This window comes from Dermochelys coriacea, chromosome 9, assembly GCF_009764565.3.
Source record: "Dermochelys coriacea isolate rDerCor1 chromosome 9, rDerCor1.pri.v4, whole genome shotgun sequence".
Classification (NCBI taxonomy): Eukaryota; Metazoa; Chordata; order Testudines; family Dermochelyidae; genus Dermochelys; species Dermochelys coriacea.
Genome location: NC_050076.1, coordinates 50,320,022 through 50,333,181, shown reverse-complemented (window position 1 = coordinate 50,333,181; position 13,160 = coordinate 50,320,022). Strand labels below are relative to the sequence as shown.

The window sequence follows — 13,160 nt, the reverse complement described above, 5'->3', positions numbered from 1 at the left end:
AACCACTCATCATAGAGTCCAGTGTCTGGGTGGTGAGACAAGGGCTGGATTGCCTATGGAGACTGCATTTTTGGCTTCTTGTTAACCAGTGTGATGAGACAGAAGTTTTCTTTGGTTACTGTCTTGGTATAACCTAATGATAGAATAACCACCAGTTTGGGTGAGTCTGCCCTATTTCTCAGCAGTATGTCCTGAATTTGGCATCCTCAGCTGTGACACACTGAGGCATGGTGACATACACCGAACACTTTGAAAATGGAACAAGACCTATGCAACCCTTGGAGTGCTGTGACCATTCTCCCTTGAGGCCAGGCATGTTTGCACATGCTGTTACGGCTCTCAAGGAATGGATAGCTAAATACTGGATAGATAAATGCAATCTTAAATGCACAAGGAAGACTTGCACAGTAATACAGTCTGCCAAATATCTGATTAGCATAATTCAAAATGCAATGGGTGAGCAAACAGAATGAACTGTCCTTAACGGGAAAGGCTCAGTCTGGCCTGAGAGTATGCTGCAGGAATGAAACATTTCCAAGGCCAGCATATGCATGGCAGGTCACATGCTGCTTCCATCAGTGAGGCAGTTCCTCCAAATAAGAAAAAAAAAAAAAAAAAAAAAAAAAAAAAGACTGTGAAAATAGTCTTTCCTGTGGCTGATTGTTGATGTTGAACACTATGTTAAAAGGAACTGAAAAGTTAACGTAAATCTAGGTTTGATGAGGCAACATCAAAATGATTGAAGTTTGAGACCTGGCCCATCAATGTCTTTTCAGTGTCTGTCCAGAAGCATCCTTTCCTGTAAATTTCCTCTGGGAAGAGCCTCTCCCCTCCACAGATGAGCTTCTGCCCCCTTAGAGAGAGCTAGGTAATCTGCTTGTCTTTCACAGCCCCAGAGACTGACTCAGCTGCTAACTTAGCTAGACTCTCCAATAGGTAAAGTGATAGTCTCTCCTTTGTCAGCCTCAGCCTTGCTCCAGTGAGATAGTGGGGAAGCATTACAGGAAGAGGAACATTTGAGGAACTTGTCTTTTTTGCTTTCGCATTCTCTGGCTGACACACAAATGGCAGCCAGATACAGCTGCAGAAGTCACATCCAGGAATCAAAGAGGGAAAATCCTGGATTATGACTGATGGTTGTCCTGCCCTTCAGTGAGTGAGGAGGAAACATCCAGTATCTGTGCGGTCACAGACTGCCCTGTGAGCCATGGAACGTCTGTCACACACCCAGAAGGGATCAAAGACAAACACATTTCTGCCAAGTCAAAACAGAATGGACTCAGGAAAAGGCTGAGACATCATAGCACATTCACTCTATAATGTGCTCTATCCAAGACCAGCCCAAACACCAGGAGGAGATCTTGCAGAGTGAAAAGGATGTGTGAGCAGTTGAAAGAGAAACTCTATTGTTGTAAAAAGGTGAAGGCGTTCCAGGTAACATGTACGTGTCATCTTCCCTAACTGGATTTATCAAAACTAAACATTACAAGTGAGGTCTTTCCTCCGTTTGCCATAGAGTTGATTTTGAAAGGAGATCTAAATAGGAGTCTCCCTCCCTGAAACTGGGCAAAAAAGCCTAAAATGGATGTAGGAATTTACTTCCCAAACTGATAGCACCTGGATGATAGAACTGGACCATCAGTTGGTCACTCTTCCTTCATCTGGCAACAGCTTGACAAATATGAAAGATAAGCACCCTACTAAGAAAGGAGAGTGCCTTGTGCAAATTTATATCACCTCTGCACGATCTTATTCCTCATTTCCCCCTTCAGGATTATTCAAGGACATTAGCTCCTGAAAGGATACTGGGAGAGGCACAGGGCAGCTCATAAAAAGCAGAAGTAGTTGTGCTGGTGTTCCCTGAAAGTGACAGAAACAAAGGGGACAGTCTGTTCTAGACACTATGTACGGCCTGTGGCAGATGTTGCTAAGTGATGTCAGAAGGCATCTGCCACTGAGGATCAGCTCTGTTTCCTAGGAATCATGAAAAGGGAAGGGAAAGAGAAAAGGAGTACTTGTGGCACCTTAGAGACTAACAAATTTATTTAAGCATAAGCTTTCGTGAGCTACAGCTCACTTCATCGGATGCATGTGAGCTGTAGCTCATGAAAGCTTATGCTCAAATAAATTTGTTAGTCTCTAAGGTGTCACAAGTATTCTTTTTTTTGCAAATACAGACCAACACGGCTGCTACTCTGAAACCAGAAAGAAAGAGAAGATTCTTCTCTTTTAAACAGGATCCTTCCTGGACAGGTCTGCGTAGTGCAGTAAATCTCCCCAGTTATCAGCATTCAATATTCCTATAAAACAGTAAACCTGCTTGATTATCAGCATCTGATGAAGTCACTGATCACTAGCTATGCATGTCTGTAGCAAACACACTTGGCTCCACTGTCCGAATTGCCCACAGAGGTGCACAAAAGGGAACTGGGGCTCTCCTTCCCCGGAGGAGGAAGTGCCCTTCAAGGCAGTCCTGGCTCTTTTGGAAGCCCTTTTTTCCTCTCCGAGGAGAGGCCAGATGATGGGTGCAGAAGTATCACTTGCGTCCACTGCTTTTCCCCAGAGCCAGTGGAATCACAGCAGAAGGGAGGAAGCAAGAAGGGAACTTGAGCCATCTGTGAAGGCTCTTCCCAGACAATCTTCACAGAAAGTCAGGAGAGGCCTGTGGACTGTAATACGATCAGCATCCAAGTGAGGAACCTGAGTATCTCCAGGCAGATGAGCATCCAAGGGGATAGTTTCTGGAGCGGGGGTTACTGGCACTAATATCAGTGTAGTGAATCTGAGTAACTGATATGGGGGATGAGTTTGAGGAACCGGCCGTTCACAGGTGCAGGACGGACCTCCTCTGGCCACATACCCCACAGTCCTTATCACATCCAGGCTGTACACCATTCCATTCTCTGCAGGCATCTGACTCATTACACACCTCAGGTAACAAGGCACCTGCGGTGACCTTTGATGAAGAGGCAGTATGACAACATTTTGGGGTGGGGGACCTTATTTCCAACCAGGTTGCAGGGTTCCAGTTGTACCACTAACCCTGGGGTCCATGTATAGAAAGCTGGTGCAGATGGGAGGTGTCTGGGGCCTAAATCCTTGAGCTCAAAGCAGAGCTGCTATGAAGAGCTGTTTGCTGTGGCACAGAAGCAGCAAGACTAGGGTTGCCAACTATTGAATTTACTGCCAGCCTTTCAATATTCGGTGTTTTTCTTAAACCCCAGCTCCCAGAGTTAAGTGATTATGTGAGATTTTTTGGGGTGTGTGTGTGTAAATGAAAGTAAAAAGAAGATTTTGGGCCTCAGTTTCAGATTGTGAAAATATGACCCAAGTGAATTCAAAAAGCAAATAGAGAGAACTCAATTTACTTCCGTTAAAATTAAGCTAATCTCATGAGTTTTAGGGGCTTGACTCAATAGATTTTTTTTAACCCTTTGGTTTGGCAATACAGGAAGAGACTGGAACATACCAAAACTTTTTGCCCTATTAGCTATTCATGTGGCTTTTCGGGACATGGCTAAAGACTAGAGGATTCTCTGACTACAGGATTCTCCGAGTGAGAGAATGCACGGCAGGCAACTGCAGCAATGGCTTTCATGGAAGCAAGACTTTTTAACCATCTTTAAACAAAGTAATTTCTCTATTTTCTTAAAATGAATCCAAGGTTAGAGGCTTGAAAGATCTGTAGAGTGGTGTGCAGGCCAACATACTAATGAAAGGGGGAGAAGGTCAGGCTTTGGGGGAAGATCAGAAGCTCCATTGGGTATGCTAAATTTCAGTTGACAGCTGGAATATCCACAAGATGTCGTCAAAGACGGGATGAGATTTTTTTTGTCTGGATGGCAGAAGGTATGGAATAGAAAGGTAAAGGTATCAGTTGACAAAGAAGCATCAGACTCCCACGAACAAATTTCAACATGAACCAATTTCAAAACATGTATTAACAAGTATTAAAAGAAATCATACTAAAGCTACATAGAAATTCAAAGGGCATAAAAATGAACACTGAAATTCAACACTCATTTTAAGTAAATTTTAGAACACAATCTGAACTATGGCTGCTTCCACAATAATACGCTAAGTGTGGTTAAGACATGTTGTGATAAATGAAGGGAAGCGGGGTAGCTCCCTTTTATGGGCACTCAACCAGCCAGTTAGCTATAAAATTCCTCTTAGTAGCTGTTCTCTACTTGCTTTACCTGTAAAGGGTTAACAAGCCCATAGGTAAAAAGAAGGGAGTGGGCACCTGACCAAAAGAGCCAATGGGAGGGCTAGAACTTTTTTAAATGGGGAAAAAACCTTCCCTTTGTCTCTCTGTTGTGTTCCCTGAGAAAGAGGGGAACAAGGAGCAGTTATGCTATAAGAAGCTTTAAGCCCGGTATGATCAAAAATAATCAGATCATACCTAGAATTACTTATTTGGAACTCCCAAATGTGTAAGTAGATCAGGAATGTTTCGAAAGACATGATAAGGTTTATTTCTTGGCTTATGGACTCCTCTGTGCTAACCCCAGATGCTTTTGTTTTGCTTGCAACCTGTAAACTGAACCTCAAGAGAGCTATCTTGATGCTTAATTTTTAAAAGAAACAATTATAAGATCTAGCAAAAAGCCTAAGTTCCAAATATATTTCCTTTCTTTTTGTTTTTAATAACTTTTACCTTTTTTAAAAACAGGATTGGATTTTTGTGTCTCTAAGAGATTTTTGCATGTTGTTTAATTAGCTGGTGGCAACAGCTGATTTCCTTTGTTTTTTTCTCAGCTATTTCGTGTGTGAGTGTGAGAGTGAGAGAGAGGGCTTGAGGGTAACCCCACAGTAAAGAATGCCCAAGTATTCCTTCCTGGGTTCTCAAAGGATTGTGTTTTTGTTTGCGCTTTGGTGGTGGCAGCATCTACCCATCCAAGGTCAGAGAAAAGCTGGGACTTTGAGACTTTAATACCAGCCTGGAGTGGCCAGTAGTAATTTTTAAAATCCTTGCAAGCCCCCACCTTCTGCACTTGAAGTGCCAGAGTGGGGAATCAGCCCTGACACATGTTTAACTGTTTCAGAGTGGTAGCTGTGTTAGTCTGTATCAGCAAAAACAACAAGGAGTCCTTGTGGCATCTTAGAGACTACAATTTATACAAAATGGGCATAAGCTTTCATGGGCTAAAACCCACTTCATCAGATGCATGTAGTGGAAAATACAGTAGGAAGGTCTAAATACACAGTACATGAAAAGTCAGGCAACTCCCATCTTTTCATGTGCTGTGTATTTAGACCTGCCTACTGTATTTTCCACTCCATGCGTCTGATGAACTGGGTTTTAGCCCACGAAAGCATATGCCCAAATAAATTTGTTAGTCTCCAAGATGCCACAAGGACTCCTCAATGTTTAACTGTATAGTTGGCAACCTATTTAAAAAGTGATTTCCCTGTATTGCTTTGTTTTTCAATGCCTCATAGAGCTATATGAATGCACACATCTTTTGAGGGTGACAAAAGCTGGGTTTCCATTTACCTGATTTTTTTTTTAAACGGATGTTAATGTGTTAGTTCCTGACAATTAATGAACTGAAAAGAAAAAATAACTCCTCTTCTAGGAAACACTAGCTAGGCCCTTTATTTAGCAATGGGCAGAATGAAGAGGCACACACAACTTACTTGCTCATAGTTAAATGTGTCCAGCATACCCAGTACAAGTCCCTGAATTTCTCCAAGTTTCCCTCTACCATAAACTGGATCCTGTGTTAAAAAATTAAAAGCTGTGATTAACAAAAATACAGTTCATAACATTTTTACATTTTATTGCTCTCTGTTTACTCCCATTTTCTAAGAAAGACAAAGGAGTCAGAGTTTAGAAATATTTCTGACACAAGATAATCAGAAATACCATATGCATATGGGAAAACTGGTAACAAAAAAAAAAAAAAAATCAAAGCCTGACTTCTTACTGGCAACCATCATGTTAGGGTCAAACCCCTTTGGCTCACAATCTTCACTCCTTCATTTTGCAGGACCACTTTGCCTATAGCTACAGATTAAAAATTTGCTCAACAGCATAAACTCAATTTGTCTTCTCACTAACTTGTATCACAGTGTCTCCCAAATAAAGCTTAAGATGATAACCAGCGTGGCCAATATTCAAGCAAACTCCTATTGAAGATATTCTAGCCAGAACAAAACCTAGCTCAGGATTGGGCCCATTGGCCTTAATATAATGTTGGAGAAGTTCAGCCTACAGCGCACACAGCTGTCTGGAAATGGCAAAACATGTTACAACACAGTTAGGACAAAAGTTCTCATGAGAGAGGACATAAACCCTGCACAGAAATACCAAACAATCTCCTCTGCATCCCACTAGAATGCATCCAAGCTCTCTTATGCATGCTGGTAGGTTAGGACTGTTGCTACCATTTTTCTTTGAAAGAATGAAAAAGTATAGCTGAATATTAAGGAAGGATGTTTAAGGTAAAAATTCACTTTACATTTTGTGATAAAATTAGATCATAAACACATTACACAGATAAAATCAAAATAGAAGTAATAAGAGAAAACACATAATATTAATGCTAAAAGGTTAAATACAAAGAAGAATACTGAAATGATTTGTTGGTAATTTCAATATACAACTCATCACATGTAATGGTCTGTATAAAAGGCAAGTTCCAAATACTTTGCCTAGCAGACTAACAAGAAGTAGTTAGACAAGCTTCCAAAACATTTGCTGGCTAGTCCAAAATCTTTTCTAATAAGAAAAAACTTTAGAAAAAGGACTCAAGAGTGCATTAGTTGCACAGCAGAAGTAAGATTGTTAGATGAAGTCAAAATAATTGATTTATAATGGTAGATTTGCTAATTTTGCACTAGTCAGTCAATACTAGAGTCACCCAATTACACAGACTACAGGAATAACATAAGATAAATTTGGCAGCCTGTCCAAATATTTACTCCTGGAGGAATTCTGCACCACTGCGCAACGCAGAATTTCGCAGAATTCCCTATGTCCGCTGCAGAATTAGGGCTGCAAAGCTGCTGCCCACCTCTAGGGGCCACTAGGACTCTGCAGAGCCCAGCTCACAGTGAGCGGAATGTCCAGCCTGGCTGTGCTGGAGGCTGCATGCTCTGCTTGATCCTCATTCTCCCAGGGATGGGAAAGGGCCTGGAAGACCCAGCTCTGGCAAAAGGTGAGGAAGGGCAGGGCTGCACCACAACATGTCCCCTTGTACGGGGAGACTTTGGCAAACCAGTAAAGTGCCTGAAACCACTATGGCTTATTGCTAAAAGCAGCCAAGTCAGCAGGCTGTAAATTGGCCATTCAGCAGTCTCAGTTTAACCAAGGCAGGAGGGGAGGGGGGTCTCTGGGTGCCACAGAGAGGGCAGCTTGACCCCATGTCCTTCCTGATAAGAACTGTGTTGAAGTTGCTGATACATGCATCTTAGAAGAGCAGGATGTGCCCCAGGAATGTCTATTGGGGCCCCAAGGCTGCAAACTCTGGAAAAACCCACACCTGGTTAATCAATAATCAGAAGAAAGCCTCTTGCACGACCGTTGAAACTGCTTGCTTGACAAGTTTTCTTTAGGGGACATGTCATTCTATTACTAATGTATAAATAAAGGGGGGAAAGTTTGAGGTGGTGGGACTCTTCAAGACTGGACTCTCCCTCTGGATGCATCTTGTGTTCCCCAGCGACAGATGGGCTGCCGCAGTGCCACTCTAGAGCCACGCTCAGCTTTGGTAATTATCCAGGGTTGGGGGTGTTTTACTAACCTGTTACGGACGTGTGTATAAGTGTTTGAGACTAAGTAAAGTTTAGCTTTAAGTGAAAGCACTCGTGTTGTCCTGTTTGTGCCAGCCATCTATTGGTCGGACGGCCATGTCTCCCCTGATTTATTTCCTGACACCACCTCACACAGAGTAAAAGTTAACAAGACCTTTGAGTTGAAAGAACCCCAGGTAACACCCTGGCAGGACAGTAAAGGCCCTGGGGGTGCTGGTATCTGGTGTGGGGGTCGCCCTGCAGCTAGGCTCTGGAGGATGGGAGTGCAGGAGTCTGGGCTCTGGGAGCTCAACACAGCCCCCTCCAGCATCCCTCTAAACTGGAACTGGGTTGTTGTAGGGATTTCTTTAACTCTCTTCTCCTGGGGGAATCTTTTTTGCTGTTGTCTATATTGTTGACAGGTATTTTGCAATAAATTACAAAAATAACTGAAACGAGTGATTATATTGTGTTATTTTGTCAAAATATGCAGAATTTTAGAATACTGTGTGCAGAATTTTTAATTTTTTGGCATAGAATTCCCCCAGGCATAAAATATTGGTGTGTCCCAAAATGCTGTCATAGGGAGTTTATTCACTTTTTATTAAAGCAGAATTGTTGACCGTACAAATTACGTACTAAAATGAGTTACAGGAGGCGGTGATTAATACATAAGATAAAATACAGGTGAGATGAGACAGGACAGGTTAAGAGTTACAGGTGATGTAGTGAGTATTGATGGTTCTCCTAGCATTTAATTAATAATAATGCAGTACCCATAATGCACTCAAAACTTTCCAGAGACACAACTAGGACAAACTGCTCATAACTTAAGGGCAGACAGACAAGTAACCAGAGTCTAGGGAGAATAGGAAACACTTTTTTTCTTCTCTCTGCTCATCTATTTCTGTGATGGTTGTATCACAGAAAACCCCTTGGGAACTGCCAACTGATGTGTTGAGACTATCTCTAAGCCCTTTCCCCTGGCAGTTTGGGACTCCAGAACCCTGCCTGGTTGTGCCAGATATGTTTGCCGGCTACAGACTCAGACCCAAGTCTGAACAACATCCCACAAACTGCAGGCTTAACTGAAAACAGCTTAAGAAGTGTTCTTGTCTCCAACACTCAGATGCCCAACTTCCAATGGGGTCCAAACCCCAAATAAATCCATTTTACCATTTTATAAAGCTTATACAGGTAAACTCAAATTGTTTGTCCTCTATAACACTGATAGAGACATATGCCCTCATTAATACACACTCTGGGTTAATTAATAAGTAAAAAGTGATTTTATTAAATACAAAAAGTAGGATTTAAGAGGTTCCAAGTAGTAACAGACAGAACAAATTACCAAACAAACTAAAACAAAACATGCAAGTCTATGTCTAATACAGTAAGTAACCTGAATTCAGATAAAATCTCACCTTCAGAGATGTGTCAATAAGCTTCTATCACAGACTGGACGCCTTCCTAGTTGGGCACAATTCTTTCCCCAGTACAGCCCTTGTTCCAGCTCAGGTGGTAGCTAGGGGATTTCTCATGATTGCAGCCTCCTTTGTTCTGTTCCACCGCCTTATATAACTTTGGCACAAGGCAGGAATCTTTTGTCTCTCTTGGTCCCCCCCCCCCTTTTAAATGGAAAAGCACCAGGTTTAGGATGGATTTCAGTACCAGGTGACATGGTCACATGTCCTGTGAGACCCCAAGCCTTCATGACGAGGGTGTGACATTTTCCTATCGCAAGACTCTCAGGTACGTGCACAATTGGCAAATCCGTTGCGGCCACAGGCTAGGGGACAAGAAATCGAAAGCCCCTCATTGTACCACTGGCTGGCAGCTGCAGTGGAGGCGGCCTACCCCTCAGTGGGGGAATTGGAAGCACAGGCGTGCCCCTGGAAGACCGTTCTGGAAGGGGTGCAAGCTCTCCGTCAATTGGGAATGGCCTGGGCTGTCTCCACGGGCGGGGAGATGGGGCCGGATGATGTACTGGTGACAAAATCAATTAAAGCCACAGTGTTACGCCTGGCCCCTGATGAGTTAAAACCTTCCCTCCTCGTGGTTGTCATGGCAGAGAATGGGCACGTGGGAGATTTGGCAGCCACCCTTATGCAATTGGAGGCTGCCTTGGCGGGCGCTAGGCTAAGAGCCATACTGGTTGCGAAGGGGCAGCAAGGTGGGGGACAGGAGAAAGGGGCGTTTCGGGTGCCCCGGAAGACCTTGTGGCTAGATCTCTTGCAGGCTGGTGTCTCTCACGAGGAAATCAATGGAAAGCCAACGGCGGACTTATATAAGTGATGGATGCAGCTGCCCCCTACCAAACGTAGTGCCGGAGGCAAAGGGGAGAAGAGTGTGGAGCGAACCAAGCCAGCGGAGCCCTCTGCTCCACCAGCCGAGTGGAAACTACCGCACCCATATTGAGGGCGTGGCAGGTCCTCTGTTCCGTGTGTCGCGGTGGCCACACACGGGAGGGAGGCGGGGGACCAATGCCCCTATGTACCCCATGCGATTTGCTGGCCGAGGAGAGGAGTCCAACACGTGTTGGTGTTGATAGATACGGCCAGCTAGGTATTATACAAGGGCCTCCGGACTTGCATAACTGTGTGGGAGGTGAAGGGTTGGGAACTCGCAGGCCGGCCCCTGTGGGGAGCGGCACTCTGGCAGCAACTCCTGCGCTATGCCTGATGATCTCCTCTGTCCGTGCGACATGTAGACACCCACACAAAGGCTAAAACCTCCAAGGCCCACTGGAATGGCGGCAGCTGATGCAATGGGAGCGAAGGGAGGCCCTGTGTAATCTGTTCCCTTTACCTCCCGTAGGTCTAGAAAGCAGCAGTCCGAGCGAAACCGAGTGGCACGTATTGGCTAACGTGTGGTGGACGGTACCGCAGCAGGAATCGCAGGCCGCCATAGTCCTCACCACTGGGGAAGGATGGGCATACATACTCCCGGAAGGGGAAGACTATCCCCGCATGGTCTCGCTCTCCCATTTGTCGTGGCGCTCCTTATGAGAATCACCGCTGCAAGAGCTACCATCTCCTCCGCGAATACCTGGTTGGTGTTAGCCCAAAGTGCTGTTAACGCGACATCATTTTGCTTACCGTGTACATATGCTGTGGGTGCCATGATGGAGACCTGGTTCATCGGCATCTGCACAGACTTGACCCTTGTCCAGCACTATTCCTTACTGAAGACAATTGATAAGACTATTACATATACGGATTTGTATGCTTTGGGTCCCGCCCAATACAATGTAGACACATCTATGTATTCGTTTATGTATTCGTGGCTTGTATTTTTTGCTGCTTTTGTGGGCGTGGCCTAGTCTCCCAGAGCTGTGCATGGTTTCCCCTCCGCACTGTATCCTCATGGTCCTTGACATCGCTTAAGAAAGCGAGGAGAGGAGTGTAAGGGACTGTGGAAGATTTTGTTACGGCCTAGCCAGGGAACTTCTGCTTTCTCGAGCCGAGAGGTTACTGTGGGACATAGATAGCTGCTTCATTATTGTGGGATAAAGATAATTCTTGAAGGACACAGCTGCTTTGTTATTGCAGGATATAGATAGTTCTTGAAGGACACAGCTGCTTTGCATGGCCCTTCGCCAGGTAGTGGAAGCCCCCCTTTGAGAAGTACCTAATTCTATATTCATGAGCTGTTTTTGTGTAGTGCTTATTAACATTGACTGTCTGTCCCTCTATTGGACTCCGTCCCAGGCAAAGCTCCGGTGTAGTGATCAATGGCTCCATGTCTAGTTGGCAGCCGGTGTCAAGTGGAGTGCCCCAGGGGTCGGTCCTGGGGCCCGTTTTGTTCAATATCTTCATAAATGATCTGGAGGATGGTGTGGATTGCACTCTCAGCAAATTTGCGGATGATACTAAACTGGGAGGAGTGGTAGATACGCTGGAGGGGAGGGATAGGATACAGAAGGACCTAGACAAATTGGAAGATTGGGCCAAAAGAAATCTAATGAGGTTCAATAAGGATAAGTGCAGGGTCCTGCACTTAGGATGGAAGAATCCAATGCACCGCTACAGACTAGGGACCGAATGGCTCGGCAGCAGTTCTGCGGAAAAGGACCTAGGGGTGACAGTGGACGAGAAGCTGGATATGAGTCAGCAGTGTGCCCTTGTTGCCAAGAAGGCCAATGGCATTTTGGGATGTATAAGTAGGGGCATAGCGAGCAGATCGAGGGACGTGATCGTTCCCCTCTATTCGACACTGGTGAGGCCTCATCTGGAGTACTGTGTCCAGTTTTGGGCCCCACACTACAAGAAGGATGTGGATAAATTGGAAAGAGTACAGCGAAGGGCAACAAAAATGATTAGGGGTCTAGAGCACATGACTTACGAGGAGAGGCTGAGGGAGCTGGGATTGTTTAGTCTGCAGAAGAGAAGAATGAGGGGGGATTTGATAGCTGCTTTCAACTACCTGAAAGGGGGTTTCAAAGAGGATGGCTCTAGACTGTTCTCAATGGTAGCAGATGACAGAACGAGGAGTAATGGTCTCAAGTTGCAATGGGGGAGGTTTAGATTGGATATTAGGAAAAACTTTTTCACTAAGAGGGTGGTGAAACACTGGAATGCGTTACCTAGGGAGGTGGTAGAATCTCCTTCCTTAGAGGTTTTTAAGGTCAGGCTTGACAAAGCCCTGGCTAGGATGATTTAACTGGGACTTGGTCCTGCTTTGAGCAGGGGGTTGGACTAGATGACCTTCTGGGGTCCCTTCCAACCCTGATATTCTATGATTCTATGATTCTATGTGCTGGGTTCCCCGCCTCCGTGACTGCAACGTTTGGAGTCCCCATTGCAGGTGGGTCAGTAACCTTCAGTAAAGCCAATAACTCACAGCTGTGTGTAAGCCTTGTTTTTCTCAGAGTACTCCTGCCAGGCCTGTGGTGCTTCGAGAACCTTGGCCCAGAACAGGTATTTTCACACATGAAATCTGTCCTCTGTCCCTCTCAGAGCCAGTTAACAACTGATCACTCAGAAGCCTGTGTGCAGCTTAAAGTATCCAAATACGTGCCAAACATTGGAAAACTCAGCAAGGAAAAGCAAGGGCAAGGATCACACTAAATTGATAAGATCTGCATTTTAATTTAATTTTAAATGAAGCTTCTTAAACATTTTAAAAACCTTATTTACTTTACATACAACAATAGTTTAGTTATATATTATAGACTTACAGAAAGAGACCTTCTAAAAATGTTAACACATATTACTGGCACACAAAACCTTAAATTAGAGTGAAGAAATGAAGACTCGGCACACCACTTCTGAAAGGTTGCCGACCCCTGCTCTATGGGCAAGAGCTTGCACTTGAACCAAAGGGATTTACCACTCTCCTGAGGGATCACCCAAGGAATGCACTGTTTGCAGAAGTATGGAGGGAAGCACCCTTGGGGCAAGGATTCCTTGTGCCAGACT

The 13,160-nt window shown here is 44.5% G+C and overlaps 1 protein-coding gene across 6 annotated transcripts in view; it reads right to left on the bottom strand.

Annotated features, from left to right (window-relative positions):
- The window catches only part of VPS8 (VPS8 subunit of CORVET complex), a 229,976-nt gene that overhangs the window by 29,825 nt on the left and 186,991 nt on the right, over positions 1–13,160 (bottom strand). For 5 of the 6 annotated variants that reach the window (XM_038417053.2, XM_038417055.2, XM_043492809.1 and 2 more), the window contains one exon: positions 5,644–5,724. The exons of the other annotated variant lie outside the window; for it this stretch is intronic. In XM_038417053.2, coding sequence (XP_038272981.1) covers positions 5,644–5,724 — 81 coding nt within the window. The remainder of the gene's footprint in view (positions 1–5,643; positions 5,725–13,160) is intronic. 6 annotated transcript variants of the gene reach the window in all.